A 12,090-nucleotide genomic window follows, 5' to 3' on the forward strand; every position below is an offset into this window, starting at 1 on the left:
TTGCTGCTGTCGCGCTTGTCAAAGAAATGTAATCCAAATTATTTGTTAGCTTTTTAATTATTTTCGAGATGTTAACGTAATAACGTACGTGTTACCAAAATATACAATAAGTTATACAAAAAAAATCAAAATAGTTTGTTAGTCTTTTCTAAATAACGATTTGTTTAATTATTTAGTGCAGTCCACTGATTTTGACTGCCCAATTCCTTTTGTCAACTAATTTTGTTTAGGTGCTCATAAATAAAATCAAAAATCACAGAAATGCTTAAAGAATAAACATGGGCTCCATGAATTTTTATAAGCTACTAGAGCACTAGACCTGCAGACATGCACTAATTGATAATCCATCATACACACATTCTTCAACTCAATTCTCTACCATATATATCCTATTCTCACTTCTATGTAAGGAAAAGAGACACTTCTAGAGAAACAGAAAGACAAAGTGAGAAGACATAGAAAGGAGGAACATTAGCTTAAGGACTGTATGGAGAATAACGCAATATTGGCTAAAAGTTTTAGCCGGAAGGAGCAAAAGAAATTGAGTTACGGAGCTTTGCTTGCGTTTTTTGTCTTTCTGCTTACTTGTTTCACTGTCTTTAAGCCATCTTTCTCCCATCTCCCAATTTGTAAGTATATTTGGTTTTACAGTTCCCTTATCAGTTCATAATTCAAACTGTGTAAGTGTTCTAAATGCGAATGTAATTTTGCAGTGAATTCGAGGCTGTCGATAAATGCCGCCAGGCCAAGAATGTTGCAGATTGATGAGAATATAATCAGCAGAAGTCCCCGTCAAATATTAAATACCAAAATGAAGCTGCAGGCTGAAACCAACAGGCCAGCGTGCAATATATTGGAACCACGGTCAGATTATTGTGATATTGAAGGAGATATAAGAATTCACGGGAAACGATCAACCGTCCTTTTTACTTCACCTCGGTACGATAATATGGACTTGAATGAATCATGGAGAATCAGACCTTATGCTCGAAAAGGAGATAAAGCTGCAATGACATCCACTACAGAATTATCAGTGGAATCCTTGGTCGGAAATGACAGAAGAATAAACTCTGTTTGCAGCTATACTCATGGTGTTCCCGCAATTATTTTCTCCCTTGGAGGTTATGCCGGGAACCAATTCCATGATTTTACAGATATACTTGTTCCGCTTTTTATTACTTCCTATCAATTTCACCAACAAGTTCAATTACTTGTCAAGGATTTCAAACCTTATTGGATTGCGAAATATAGGCCAATTCTAAAACAGCTATCTAAATACCCTATCATCAACATGGACAATGAAAACAATGTCCATTGTTATGGTAGAGTTATCGTCGGTCTCAAACATCACAAGGAGTTTGGTGTTGATCCTTTCAAGTCTCCGAAAGGCTATTCGGTGACAGATTTCACTCAGTTCTTGAGAAAAGCTTACTCTCTGAATAGATCAACAGCCATAACAATCAATGAAGGTCAAAATGCAACCAAGAAACCGAGGCTCCTAATTGTTTCACGTAAAGGTACTCGAAAATTCACAAACGAAGAAGAAATAGCTAATATGGCTTCAAGCATGGGATATGAAGTAGTTGTAGCAGAACCGGGGGTAACAACTACGCCGTCAGAATTCGCCCGTACAGTGAATTCTTGTGATGTAATGATGGGTGTCCACGGTGCCGGTTTAACAAATCTTGCATTCCTTCCAACTAACGCAGTAGTGATTCAAATTATTCCTTTGGGTGGATTGGAATGGCTTTCAAGGCATGATTTTGGGGAGCCAGCAGTAGAAATGAAATTGAGATACTTGGAGTATAAGATAAGGGAAGAAGAAAGTAGTTTAATGGAAGTATACCCGCGCAATCATGTTGTCTTTAGGGACCCAACCTCATTTGCAAAACTAGGGTGGGAAGCAGTTAAATCTGTTTATCTAGAGAAACAAAATGTAAAGCTTGATGTTGCTAGTTTTAGGGTTACTTTGGTAGAAGCGCTTAAGCTTCTCCATTCATAGAAACAGAGAAATGTAAAAATTACTTCACTTTAATGTTTTGTACATGGTGGCACAACAGGGACATTTTGAAGTAGTATGTAATTTGCAATAATGAAAAGAAGGGATCTCATAAGAAGAAAATAATAACGCCACAAATTTTAGGAATTGCGCATGCAAAAGTTGCCACCACTTGCCGTGAGTGTAATGCAAACTTTACTGCAAGGGAGAAGAGGAAAATTCCCATCAATGCAAAAAAGGGAGTAAGTGGCGTGTTGTTTATAATGGACCCCCGCAGGATATTCTCAAAGTATCAACCACAATAGTATTGAGTGTTCAACGTCAGCCCCACGTTGAGAGTAATGTTAAAATAGCCGATTCTTGAAAGTGATGGAAAAGTTGAGAGTTGAAAAAATATATCTTTTCCTTAAGCTGGGGCTGCCACTGATTTACAGATCGCGAAAGGTGATAGATGGTTTATGTACAACTTGGATGGATATCCATCAAAACAAAAGAAAAGTTATTAAAAAAATTAATGTACCACAAATACAAATATGAAGGAAAATCACAGCCTCTTTCTCATTAAAGTTCGATGATGTTGCCATGACCACAAGATAATGAATATCGTGAGTGTAACCCCTGCGCCTGACCAGAAAATCACCAGCCATTGAGGCATTGAGTGGGGAAACAAGCCTGGAGAGAACGGGAAAAAAATGTCAGATTAGTATCACTGTACTGGAAGTATTTTGCTAGGCATCATCGGAGTGTGGTCATGACATAATCCTTCGGAGGAATGGGGTTTTTATACTACTCTAATGACAATCCCATGGAGACGGCTGAAGATTGTTAACCACTTTCACTTTTAAAATGGGAGTTGAACTCAAAAGCGCATAATAAATTGGCAAATGTGAGTGCACAGTAATCTTAAGGAATACTTGTGAGTATCAGATTGTATAACTCACCATCCCCGAATTTGATGCATATAAGGAGTTCAACTATGCAAATCGCGATGGAAAGCCAACAGAATGCTCCGACCTTTTTCACTGTTTTTCTGGAATCAATAAAAGGAAAAGTAAGAAAAAAGATGTTCACATGTATATATGTGAATGTTTGTCTTAATGTGTGTGAGCGTGAGAATGAGAGCATACCTGTCTTGTAAATATGAATTGTACTCGCGGATTGTAGGAATGGCAATTAGCCACCATAATATCAACCTATAACTAATAACAGGGTTTCGAGGAGGAATCCAGAGGCAAAACTTAAGAAAAAAGGTATTTAGCTCCACAGTCAAGAAGATGATGCAGAGACAGAGAACTTGGATGAACCGCCAGGGGCCAAGCAGGGGATGCCATTCATCTTTGTCCCATTGAGCAGGTGTGAATTGACCTAATGTTCGCTTTACCTGAAATCAAAGAAGCAAAAGTAAAGTGAAAACTCGCAGAGAAATCAGATTTCTCAAGAGACGATTACAATTTCCACTACTAAGGAAATCTAGGCATTTACCACTGGCCACTGAAATTCAACACCAGGATCATCTACATGTGGGCCCAATAGCCACAATAGGTCTTGATCACTTTCCATGATAATAGAGTATCATGTTTATAAGTATAGCATATGTATCACCATCTGTCAATTGGTTGTGACTGCTTTCAACCAAAGAGGTAATTGGGGTGCTTTAGTCCTCCTATTGAGGCGTAAATACATATTTTCCTACGGCTGAACGTCCTTCCAAGCAAACCAAAAAGGGTTCACTTCACTTGGACAACAATTAACTCTACATATAATCTAGTAATCTACTTAGTAAATAATTAAAGACGAACTAATTTTAAGATAATGTATATGATAGAAGAGAAACAGAACATACTTTACCGATAATATTTGGCTGGCGGCTTATACCAACCCACTCGTATGTTCTCCCATCAAAGTACCGGACCGTGCGCATTCCAGCCCAGATACCTGAAAAGTTTACCATGAATTAAAAACTCAAGCTATTCAAATTAAAAACTCAGTTGTGGTTTCAGAAGTCTCACCGAACCAATTGCAGATCAAAATGTCCAGAATAATACTGTCCCACCAGCACTCATTAAAATTAGGTAACATGTGCCGAAACGTGAGCTGCAATAGTCAATTTAACAGATTAGTTTGTTCCAATAAACTAGCAATCTAGCATCCCCTAATACACAGCACATGCCATTTCCTCCTAAAACAGAAATATGAAAAACTAACCTCCAGAAACTCAAACCCGATCGACAAGACCCACAAAAGAGGCTGATTACGGATCATTATAGCTTTACCCCACCATCCAAATATATGAGCCAGAACAAATTCATCAAACAATGTGTCCTATAAAGAAATGAGTTCAAAATAAAGGCCTTAGTCCCTCGCTCATTTTAAAACTTTGAGAGAATGTATGTGATAAACATGAAAAGTAAAACTATATAGTGAGATGTGAAAGAGGACATCATACATAAACATTCTTAAACCTGTTATTTGTATTCTCCGGCACATAAATACGGCAATCTGTACCATAAGATCTTTCAGGAAGCTCTGCAGAAAGTACAGAAAAAATGAGCCACAAAAGACAGAGTAAGAGTTAAAGATTGAACGAGCTTTTCCAACATGATGAAAAGGTCTTCAGGGCCAAGTGTAATACCAACACCAAGATCGGGATGAAGAAATTTCATGAACTGCCTAGCATCATCACGTCTCTGGAAACAGAAAAGTTGCTTAGTCAAACACCATAGATGGTTGCACATATACACTAATGGATCCCAGATCAGCAGATGAACTTCAGTATGTAAACACCGAAATACTAATGCCAGTTAACTTTAAGAAATTAAGTACACATTTGAACAAAATGACAGGAGATGAACTAATACACTAATAAGCACAGTGGCAATTGACTTTTCTGTTGTTGACTGAATTGTCGAACTTCTACATTGGAAAGTTTTGAAATGTCTGATGTATGAACAGTATACACTATAATAGCCTAATAGGACAGCTACAGTTGTTTTGGGGTTATGAACCTTCTACAGGTATCACATATATTTTTCTAATTACTAATAGGATAGAAGTTTGGTTGATCACAGGACAGCTTAGCAAAAACCCCAGATCACTATAATTTGGACCAGAGAAACAACAGGTTTTACAATCTCAATTAGCAGAGAAACAAACCTGGAAAAGTAAAAATGTAAGCGCAACAAGGTAAATAACTGCCATTCCATGAACTAATCGCCAAAGTGCAGGATGCGGCCTAATAAGCACCCTGGAAAAGAAAAGAGGAGCAGTCACTTAACAGTATGTCCTCAGTCCTTCGGCAAGTCCTGTAACTATTATTCTATTATATAAGCTATGAAGGAAGAAAGAAAAATGTTGAGAGAGCTGCAAAATTAAATTTAGCCAGCATAAGGTTGACATATCCACCACTTCCTAATCATGACATCAACAAAAAGTAAGGTAAAGAGAAATCTTATCACTATACATGCAAGCAGCTAGTAATTTGTAACTTACGTTGAAGGTGCTTGAAGTAAACAATAAGTGAGGAAGACAACAATCATTGCCCACACACCCCTGAAAAATAAAAGGCCTGGGAATCAATGAATTTAACAGTTTAAGACTAAAACGATAATATATAGACAAAATAATACAAACTGCAACCCTCGCAATTTTTCAGATATAAATGACATACCTCTTAACTGATGAAACAATATCAGGTGATGAACTACTCTCCGGATCAAGAACTCCACTTGCCCATCTGATAAGCGAATGAATAAAGTAAGCACTAATTTCATTGAAGGATATCATTCACAGCATTAACCTTGATAAATCCAGTTCTAAAATAAGGCTTCAGCTAGGTGCAGAACCAAGAGATTCCAATTAAAACACCCAGGCAACAACAGCATCACAGCACACACAAACAGTTTTGCCCAGTATATTGACACCAATATAAAAAGTTTTTAAGCACTTGGTAACACGTGGATACAAACTAAATAATAACCCAAAATAGAAAAAATTAGATCAGCCCTGAAGAATCTGTATCAAAATAATCACTGGATATCCTTAGATGCGCAGCATGGATGCTGATGAAGCATGCAGCACTAGACACAGAGGTATTGCATTCTAGCATACCAAACATCTAGCCTTGGTGCCAGTTATGTCCCCCCTGGCATGCCTAGATATGTCAGTAATATGAGTCTCAGACTAAGTGTTACATGGAAACAACCATATTATGCTGAATTTCCGATAAAATTTGCATAAAATAAGATTGAGCTGTCTCTAAGTGGACCGAATGGTTTGAGTTCGGGATCAGCTAGAATACTAGAAAGAAACCTGTACGGGTACTCAGACATAAGCTTGCAGGCTTGAAATGTTCAAACTGGGAGTACAAGTGCATGTCCCAGTTTTGTGGAACTACTCTGCTGAGTCAGTAAAGGCGAACAAAGTCATGCTGGAATAGATTGAGGTCTCTCAAGTTTATCCAGTTAGCTCTAGGCTAGAGCCTAAATATGGTTAACTAGAGTTTTTTATTATTCTGCCGTTAGTATGTCATAATTTGAACTCAGAATCACTGTCCATCAAAATAGAGCATGGGAAAAATAACTTCAGCAGTCATTTTAACATTTGAAAACCAATTAGTTTAACCGGATAGCCTCATGGTACATGAGAAAGCATATAAAACAGCAGAGGAGAGAGATAAGGGTTTCAGCTCTAATTTGAAATATCATTCGGCAAATCTTCCACTTTTTTCATCCTTCCTATATCAATCAATCATATCCAATATCCATAAAGTTATTGAGTAGTCTAAGACGAAGTGTATAACATAATGTGTTTACTTATACTACATTGATTGGCTTCTCATTGGTAACATTTCTGATGTGGATAACAGAAATGTGGATAATTAGGTATGAAGAAAGGGAAAGAGGCGTAAGAAAGATTTAAACTGTTGAGGAGATAGAATAGATATAAATGAATCTGAGCCTTATGTGACTCACAAAGTCGACTGAAGAAAAACAAAACAAAATGGAGACTCAACCATCAGTCACTGAGAATGACGTAGTTAATAGAAAACAATGTACCAGAGAAAATCTAGAAAATGACTGTATCAGAAATAGAATTCTTAGAGTGAGGAACTCACATAAGTAAGCAGGCGCCAATAAAGAGGAAAGAGACAGTACGAGGCTTGTACGCCCATGCTGTCCATGGATCAAGTGATTGAAGCTCATCACAACTACTTGAAATATTCACCACCTCTTTGTCCTCACGAACAACAGGATCCCTTTTGTTAGCCTTTCTATGACCATTAGGCTCCATAAGCCTATGTTTTAATTATCCTGCAATTCAATTGTAAGTTTTGGTAGGTTAGACAAACTAACTCCATTGCTAAGCAAGTAAAAAGAAAAATACAAACAGAAACTTAGTGTACATAAATCATGAGCAATCCATAATTTGATTGCCAACTATAAATGCTATTTGGGAAAAATCCCAAACACCTGTTAAGCAATTTTCATTCAGACACTTGAAAATCGGTTTCTACCTACTACAAGTAGAAGCAGAGCTTCATTTGAACTAACCTTAAAAACTACTCTGAATTAAGCTAGTTAATGCTGCATAAATCTGCATTCAGGTAAACAACTTTATAGATTAACCCCACATAATTAATAAGTATATGCAAGCTGAATTCAGTACCCAAATAACCCAAAAAAAAAATACATGATTCTATCAAAACTAGCGCAAACCTTGCGAGGCACTATCAAGAAAAAACAAGTCCAACCCACATAATACTCTCCTAGAGTCCTACTCCAACCATTAAATTCGTTAACAACGAATTTTGAAAAAATTACTTTGAGCTTCAAAAACCTTCACATAAATTTCAGAAGAATGCACAAATCAAATATCAATAACATTCTCAAAATCTCAAAATAAACAACAACAACAACAAAAATCAAACTTTTTCTTTTCAAGGTACGCAAAATTTAATATTTCGGTTACCAAAAATCCGAAATATTTGGGTGGGCACCTGAAATAAACGAAATTTATGTAGCTTAAGAATTGATATGAACGAGAAAGAAGGAAGAGGAAGTGAGAAAACAGAGAGGAGGAGAAGAAGAAAGGGACTGAAATTAAAATTAAAAAAGAAACAAAGATGAATAAGATGTTTTGGATTACTTAATTGTGATGCGAAAACCAAAACCCTAACTGTCAATAGAAGATCGAAGAAGAAGATGACAATTTTTGATGTGATTGATTCTTCATTCATTCATAGAACTAATCAATCAATGCTATATTATATTGATAAGATTAGATGTTTAGAGAGAGATAGAATGATGATAAATATTACTCGTAATAAGTAATAATAATAATAATGAAAAATGATAATCAAATAACCAGAAGAAGAAATCTGAGAGACACTTGAAAAGAGAGTCTTCTTCTCTCTCAGAAGAAGAAGAAGGATTATAAGTAGAGGGAGCCAGAGATGGAAGAAGTAAAAGAGTCGTGGGGTAAAAAAGCCCAACAGAGAGAGAGACAGACAGAGAAACGTAAACGTTTTTTTTTTTCTTTATTAAGAGAGAAGGATGGTCAAACTCAAACACAAAGAGAAAGGGTTAGGGAGTTTGTATGCGTTATGCCAAGATGTTTTTTTGTCTTATAAGATACTACTAATGACACTTAATCATGAGTTAATGGCAAAGGACCGCCTTTTTACCTATTATGTTTTTTTCTTTGGTTTGGTAGAGACCAAGAGAGTTTTTTTCTTTGGTTTACCTATTTTATCCTAATAACATATTCCCTCAGTTCTTTTTTAATAGACCAGTTTTATTTTTAGCGAAATTTAAAGAAATTAAGAGAACTAATCATTGAAAGTAGTCCTCATGACACTTGTCAATAAAAGAAGTAAAGTGAAATGGTCAACATGACACTTGTCATCAAAAGAAGTTAAGAGAAAAATGGTCCCAAAAAATTAAAATAACATTTGACTTTCCAAATTAGAAAATTTGTCTATTTTTTTGAAATTTTTATTTATAAAAACTGGCATATTAAAAAAGAACGGAAAGAGTAATTTACTAGGATAAATAACATAAGTTATTAAAGGGTTTTTTGTTGAATTCGAATTTGTTCATACTTCTCTAAAGAGTGTTATCTTGACTTTTTTATTCGGTTGGTTAAGTAATTAATGACTGGTCATGCATACAATAAAAATATCATCATTCGCTAAATAATTTCTGAAATTAAACCAAATATTGAAGTTGAATGATCACGTGAACCGGTGTGCATAAAATTGGGCTCGTTTTTTTTACGAGGGATTTTAATTTTTGTTGTAAAAGGAGCAAAATTAGAATAAAATAACTGATTTGTAAATTAACGGTAGCTGTTTGATCCCAAACGATAGAAGTGATATTACAGTTTGGAAAGACCTGCACATGAAGGTGTTTTCTCAATTAAAAAAGTGCTACAATAGGCTGATACGAGCCAAATTCTTTTGAGATAAACTTGAGTGTGTGCATCCATCAAGAATTTGGTCGAAATGTTGGCCCTCCAGAATTAATTACTTTCTTTGGATAGCTTCAAAGAGAAAGTTCTCACTCAAGACAAGTTTTGTAAAAGAAAGTGGAAAGTTTGGGTTAATCATTTAAAGAAAGTCGAATTAAGAGAACTCCCACTTGTTACTGCTGCGTTGTCCGACTTCTAGCCACACTTGGAATTTTTCATAGTCGAGTTTAGCCACCTCGAGGTGATTCGTCTTCGGTTATGGCGGCTCTCCGTACTTGACTCGTTCTTAGGAGTAAGTCTTGAAAATCCTTATTAAACATTCTTACAGCTGCTATCCTTCGGAAAACTGTGAAAAATAAAGGAATAATCACCCCTTCAATAATAAGTGGTTAAGTACAACGTTATGTTCAGCGACATTAACTCAAAAAATCGAGAATAATATTTCTTATTTTTTGCTCATCGACCTGAATCCCATAACGTTATCCTAAAAGACTTCATGTGTCATTGGAAGATGACGGTTTTAGACTCACCTTGAATATTTTCTATTTCCTTTTTGTTGAGTGGTTGTGTTACATCCTTCTGATGATGTTTTTTTAGTTTTGTAACATAGTCTGCTTGGTTGTCTTTGGTTCTGTTCTTAAGTCCTTTTGTTCCCTTTGGTCTATGTCTGAGGTTCATGCTTTATGAACCTTGTGTATTTCTTTACTTTAAACTTAAATTTGTCGATCAAACAAAAATTTAACTAAGTTGTTATAAAGTTTTTATTTATTTTAATTTTTGACAAACTCCTTTGAAAAAATTTATAAATAAAAGAAAATGAAAAATCATTAGCAATGAGTTATAACTCAACCTCCAAAATAAAAAATAAGGGGAAAAAGCAATTGATAAACTTCAAATTTAAGTCAGTGTCAACTTTCTTCACATTCCCGAGCTCTATATTGTTCTTTATTGATTTTGGCACTAGTTATAGTATTGTTGATTGGATAAGACTAAAGCTTCACTATATTCCGAGCCTAAATCACGATACTAAATGAAAATCTCTTGACAAGTTGCATTATGAATATAGTGAAGTTTTAGTAATACCAACGAGCTTTAGAAAATCATGACGTACAAACAACAATGTGTTTCATGGTACATCTTGTCAGATGGTCTTCATTAATGCAAAGTGAATTGGGCTTGATATATAGTAAAGCTTTACTAACACTAACAATAATATGACTAGTAATACCAAAATCATCATGCTACTTAAATTATCGCATTTGTTGCCCAAAAAATTGAATATTGGTCTAAATTGGGCCATTCGTACACATAAGATCGATACGGTAAAACACCTAATATTACATAAATCTTTTGAGTGAAGGTTTAAGAAGAAGAAAACCAAAGGTTTAGCTAAAGTGTTTGAGTGATGGGACAGTTTAACGACATTAAACAGTTTGTCAAGGGTAACCTTGCCGCCATTGAACAGTTTGTCAGTAATCTGGACGAACCAACAAGGAGTTGTAGGTTCTAATTACTAAACTTTTGACATCTTGTAATGAATTTGTTGCCGTCTATGGTGTGAATGTTGAAGCAGCTCCAAGATCAGCAGCTAACTTTAATACTAAGTATGGCAAAGCCATGCTCAAGCCTCGCTCTAAAAAGAGTCACCCTAGTCAATTGTTACAATTGTTTCAAAGCGTCGCACATCAATACACAACGGCTAAAGGATAATGTTGCTGACCCTATTGAAGCTGCAGCCAGACGTTTGGATCGTGCTCATCGCTTGGAAGTTATTGCAAGTCGCAAGGTCGCTAGAATTTAGGACTGCCAGGTACAAGCTGAATGTAATGCAAAACCCAGGAGTCAAAGCTTGTTGCTTGATCATCAGAATAGATTTAAAACTAAAAAAGATGAGTGAAGTCCCACGATTTTGATTTTGATATTAAATGTGTTTCTTTAATTATTGCTTGTTAAATTAAACATTGACTACAGTATGGTATGACCTGACCTTAGGATTTCCACATTGACTTAAGAGATATCAATATTATCGTTAATTACAACTAAAAAAAACATAAATCTTTTGAAAAAAGCCGCCGAGGGAAATTATAAATGAAAGGGATTGAAAAATATAACAATGATTTATAACATTTGACCTCTATATTGTTCTTTTTCTTTTCAATTTTTCTTATAACTTTTCTCAACTCAACTCTCTGTCCCAGCTCTGATACCGTGTGGGATTTATATCCTAATACATAAAGAGGAGCGAGATATATTATATTGCTACCACCTTCAAATTTTCATTATAAATCTTTGCATCTTATATAGGCCTTACATAAAACATAAATTCTTAAATACTAATCCATCTAATCACTTCCTAAAATTTAGGATTGCACTATTATCTAATACCACGTCAAGTAAACACATACTAATCTAAAGTGAAATGTAATCAATATATTCTCCGTGAAACGGGTGTTGTCACTCTAAAACAGAATCATCACCGAGATTTCAAAGTCAAACGGGTGTAATAAATAAAGATGTCAACAAAAATCAATTGAATTTGTTGAATAAATAATGGTAATTAGATTAATGTGTTAGTATTACAAATAATGAATAAAATATTTAAATACTTTAAGCAGATTTTCAGG

The 12,090-nt window shown here is 35.3% G+C and overlaps 2 protein-coding genes across 5 annotated transcripts; one reads left to right on the plus strand and one right to left on the minus strand.

Moving 5' to 3' along the window:
* The first annotated feature begins 415 nt into the window (after window positions 1-415).
* LOC113275441 lies at window positions 416-2,482 on the plus strand. Its single transcript, XM_026524940.1, has 2 exons — window positions 416-629; window positions 714-2,482. The coding sequence occupies exons 1-2, from the start codon at window positions 488-490 to the stop codon at window positions 2,000-2,002; spliced, it is 1,431 nt and encodes a 476-aa protein (XP_026380725.1). The 5' UTR covers window positions 416-487; the 3' UTR covers window positions 2,003-2,482.
* Window positions 2,385-8,445, minus strand: LOC113275442 (CDP-diacylglycerol--serine O-phosphatidyltransferase 1-like). Of its 4 annotated transcripts, XM_026524943.1 has the most exons (16): window positions 8,144-8,429; window positions 7,967-7,994; window positions 7,714-7,834; window positions 7,549-7,591; window positions 7,113-7,308; window positions 5,667-5,732; window positions 5,489-5,548; window positions 5,153-5,243; window positions 4,632-4,686; window positions 4,446-4,525; window positions 4,205-4,321; window positions 4,009-4,093; window positions 3,843-3,934; window positions 3,127-3,380; window positions 2,941-3,029; window positions 2,385-2,671 (listed from the first exon to the last, which is right to left on the minus strand). In XM_026524943.1, exons 5-16 carry the CDS (start codon window positions 7,286-7,288, stop codon window positions 2,544-2,546), a joined length of 1,293 nt encoding a protein of 430 aa, XP_026380728.1. In that variant the 5' UTR covers window positions 7,289-7,308; window positions 7,549-7,591; window positions 7,714-7,834; window positions 7,967-7,994; window positions 8,144-8,429; the 3' UTR covers window positions 2,385-2,543. The 4 variants fall into 4 exon arrangements, with proteins under 4 accessions (XP_026380728.1, XP_026380727.1, XP_026380726.1 ...); XM_026524942.1 differs by lacking the exon at window positions 7,967-7,994; XM_026524941.1 differs by lacking the exon at window positions 7,967-7,994 and having other exon boundaries at window positions 7,995-8,429.
* Window positions 8,446-12,090: the final 3,645 nt, after the last annotated feature.

Source organism: Papaver somniferum, chromosome 4 (genome assembly GCF_003573695.1).
Source record: "Papaver somniferum cultivar HN1 chromosome 4, ASM357369v1, whole genome shotgun sequence".
NCBI classification, from domain to species: Eukaryota; Viridiplantae; Streptophyta; class Magnoliopsida; order Ranunculales; family Papaveraceae; genus Papaver; species Papaver somniferum.

Coding starts and splice junctions, on each gene's coding strand:
- LOC113275441 (XM_026524940.1), top strand. CDS start 488: ATGGAGAATAACGCAATATTGGCTAAAAGTTTTAGCCGGAAGGAGCAA. Junction 630..713: donor TTTCTCCCATCTCCCAATTT/GTAAGTATATTT, acceptor GTAATTTTGCAG/TGAATTCGAGGCTGTCGATA.
- LOC113275442 (XM_026524942.1), bottom strand. CDS start 7,288: ATGGAGCCTAATGGTCATAGAAAGGCTAACAAAAGGGATCCTGTTGTT. Junction 5,244..5,488: donor TTACTTCAAGCACCTTCAAC/GTAAGTTACAAA, acceptor TTTCTTTTCCAG/GGTGCTTATTAGGCCGCATC. Junction 4,094..4,204: donor TCGGGTTTGAGTTTCTGGAG/GTTAGTTTTTCA, acceptor TGACTATTGCAG/CTCACGTTTCGGCACATGTT.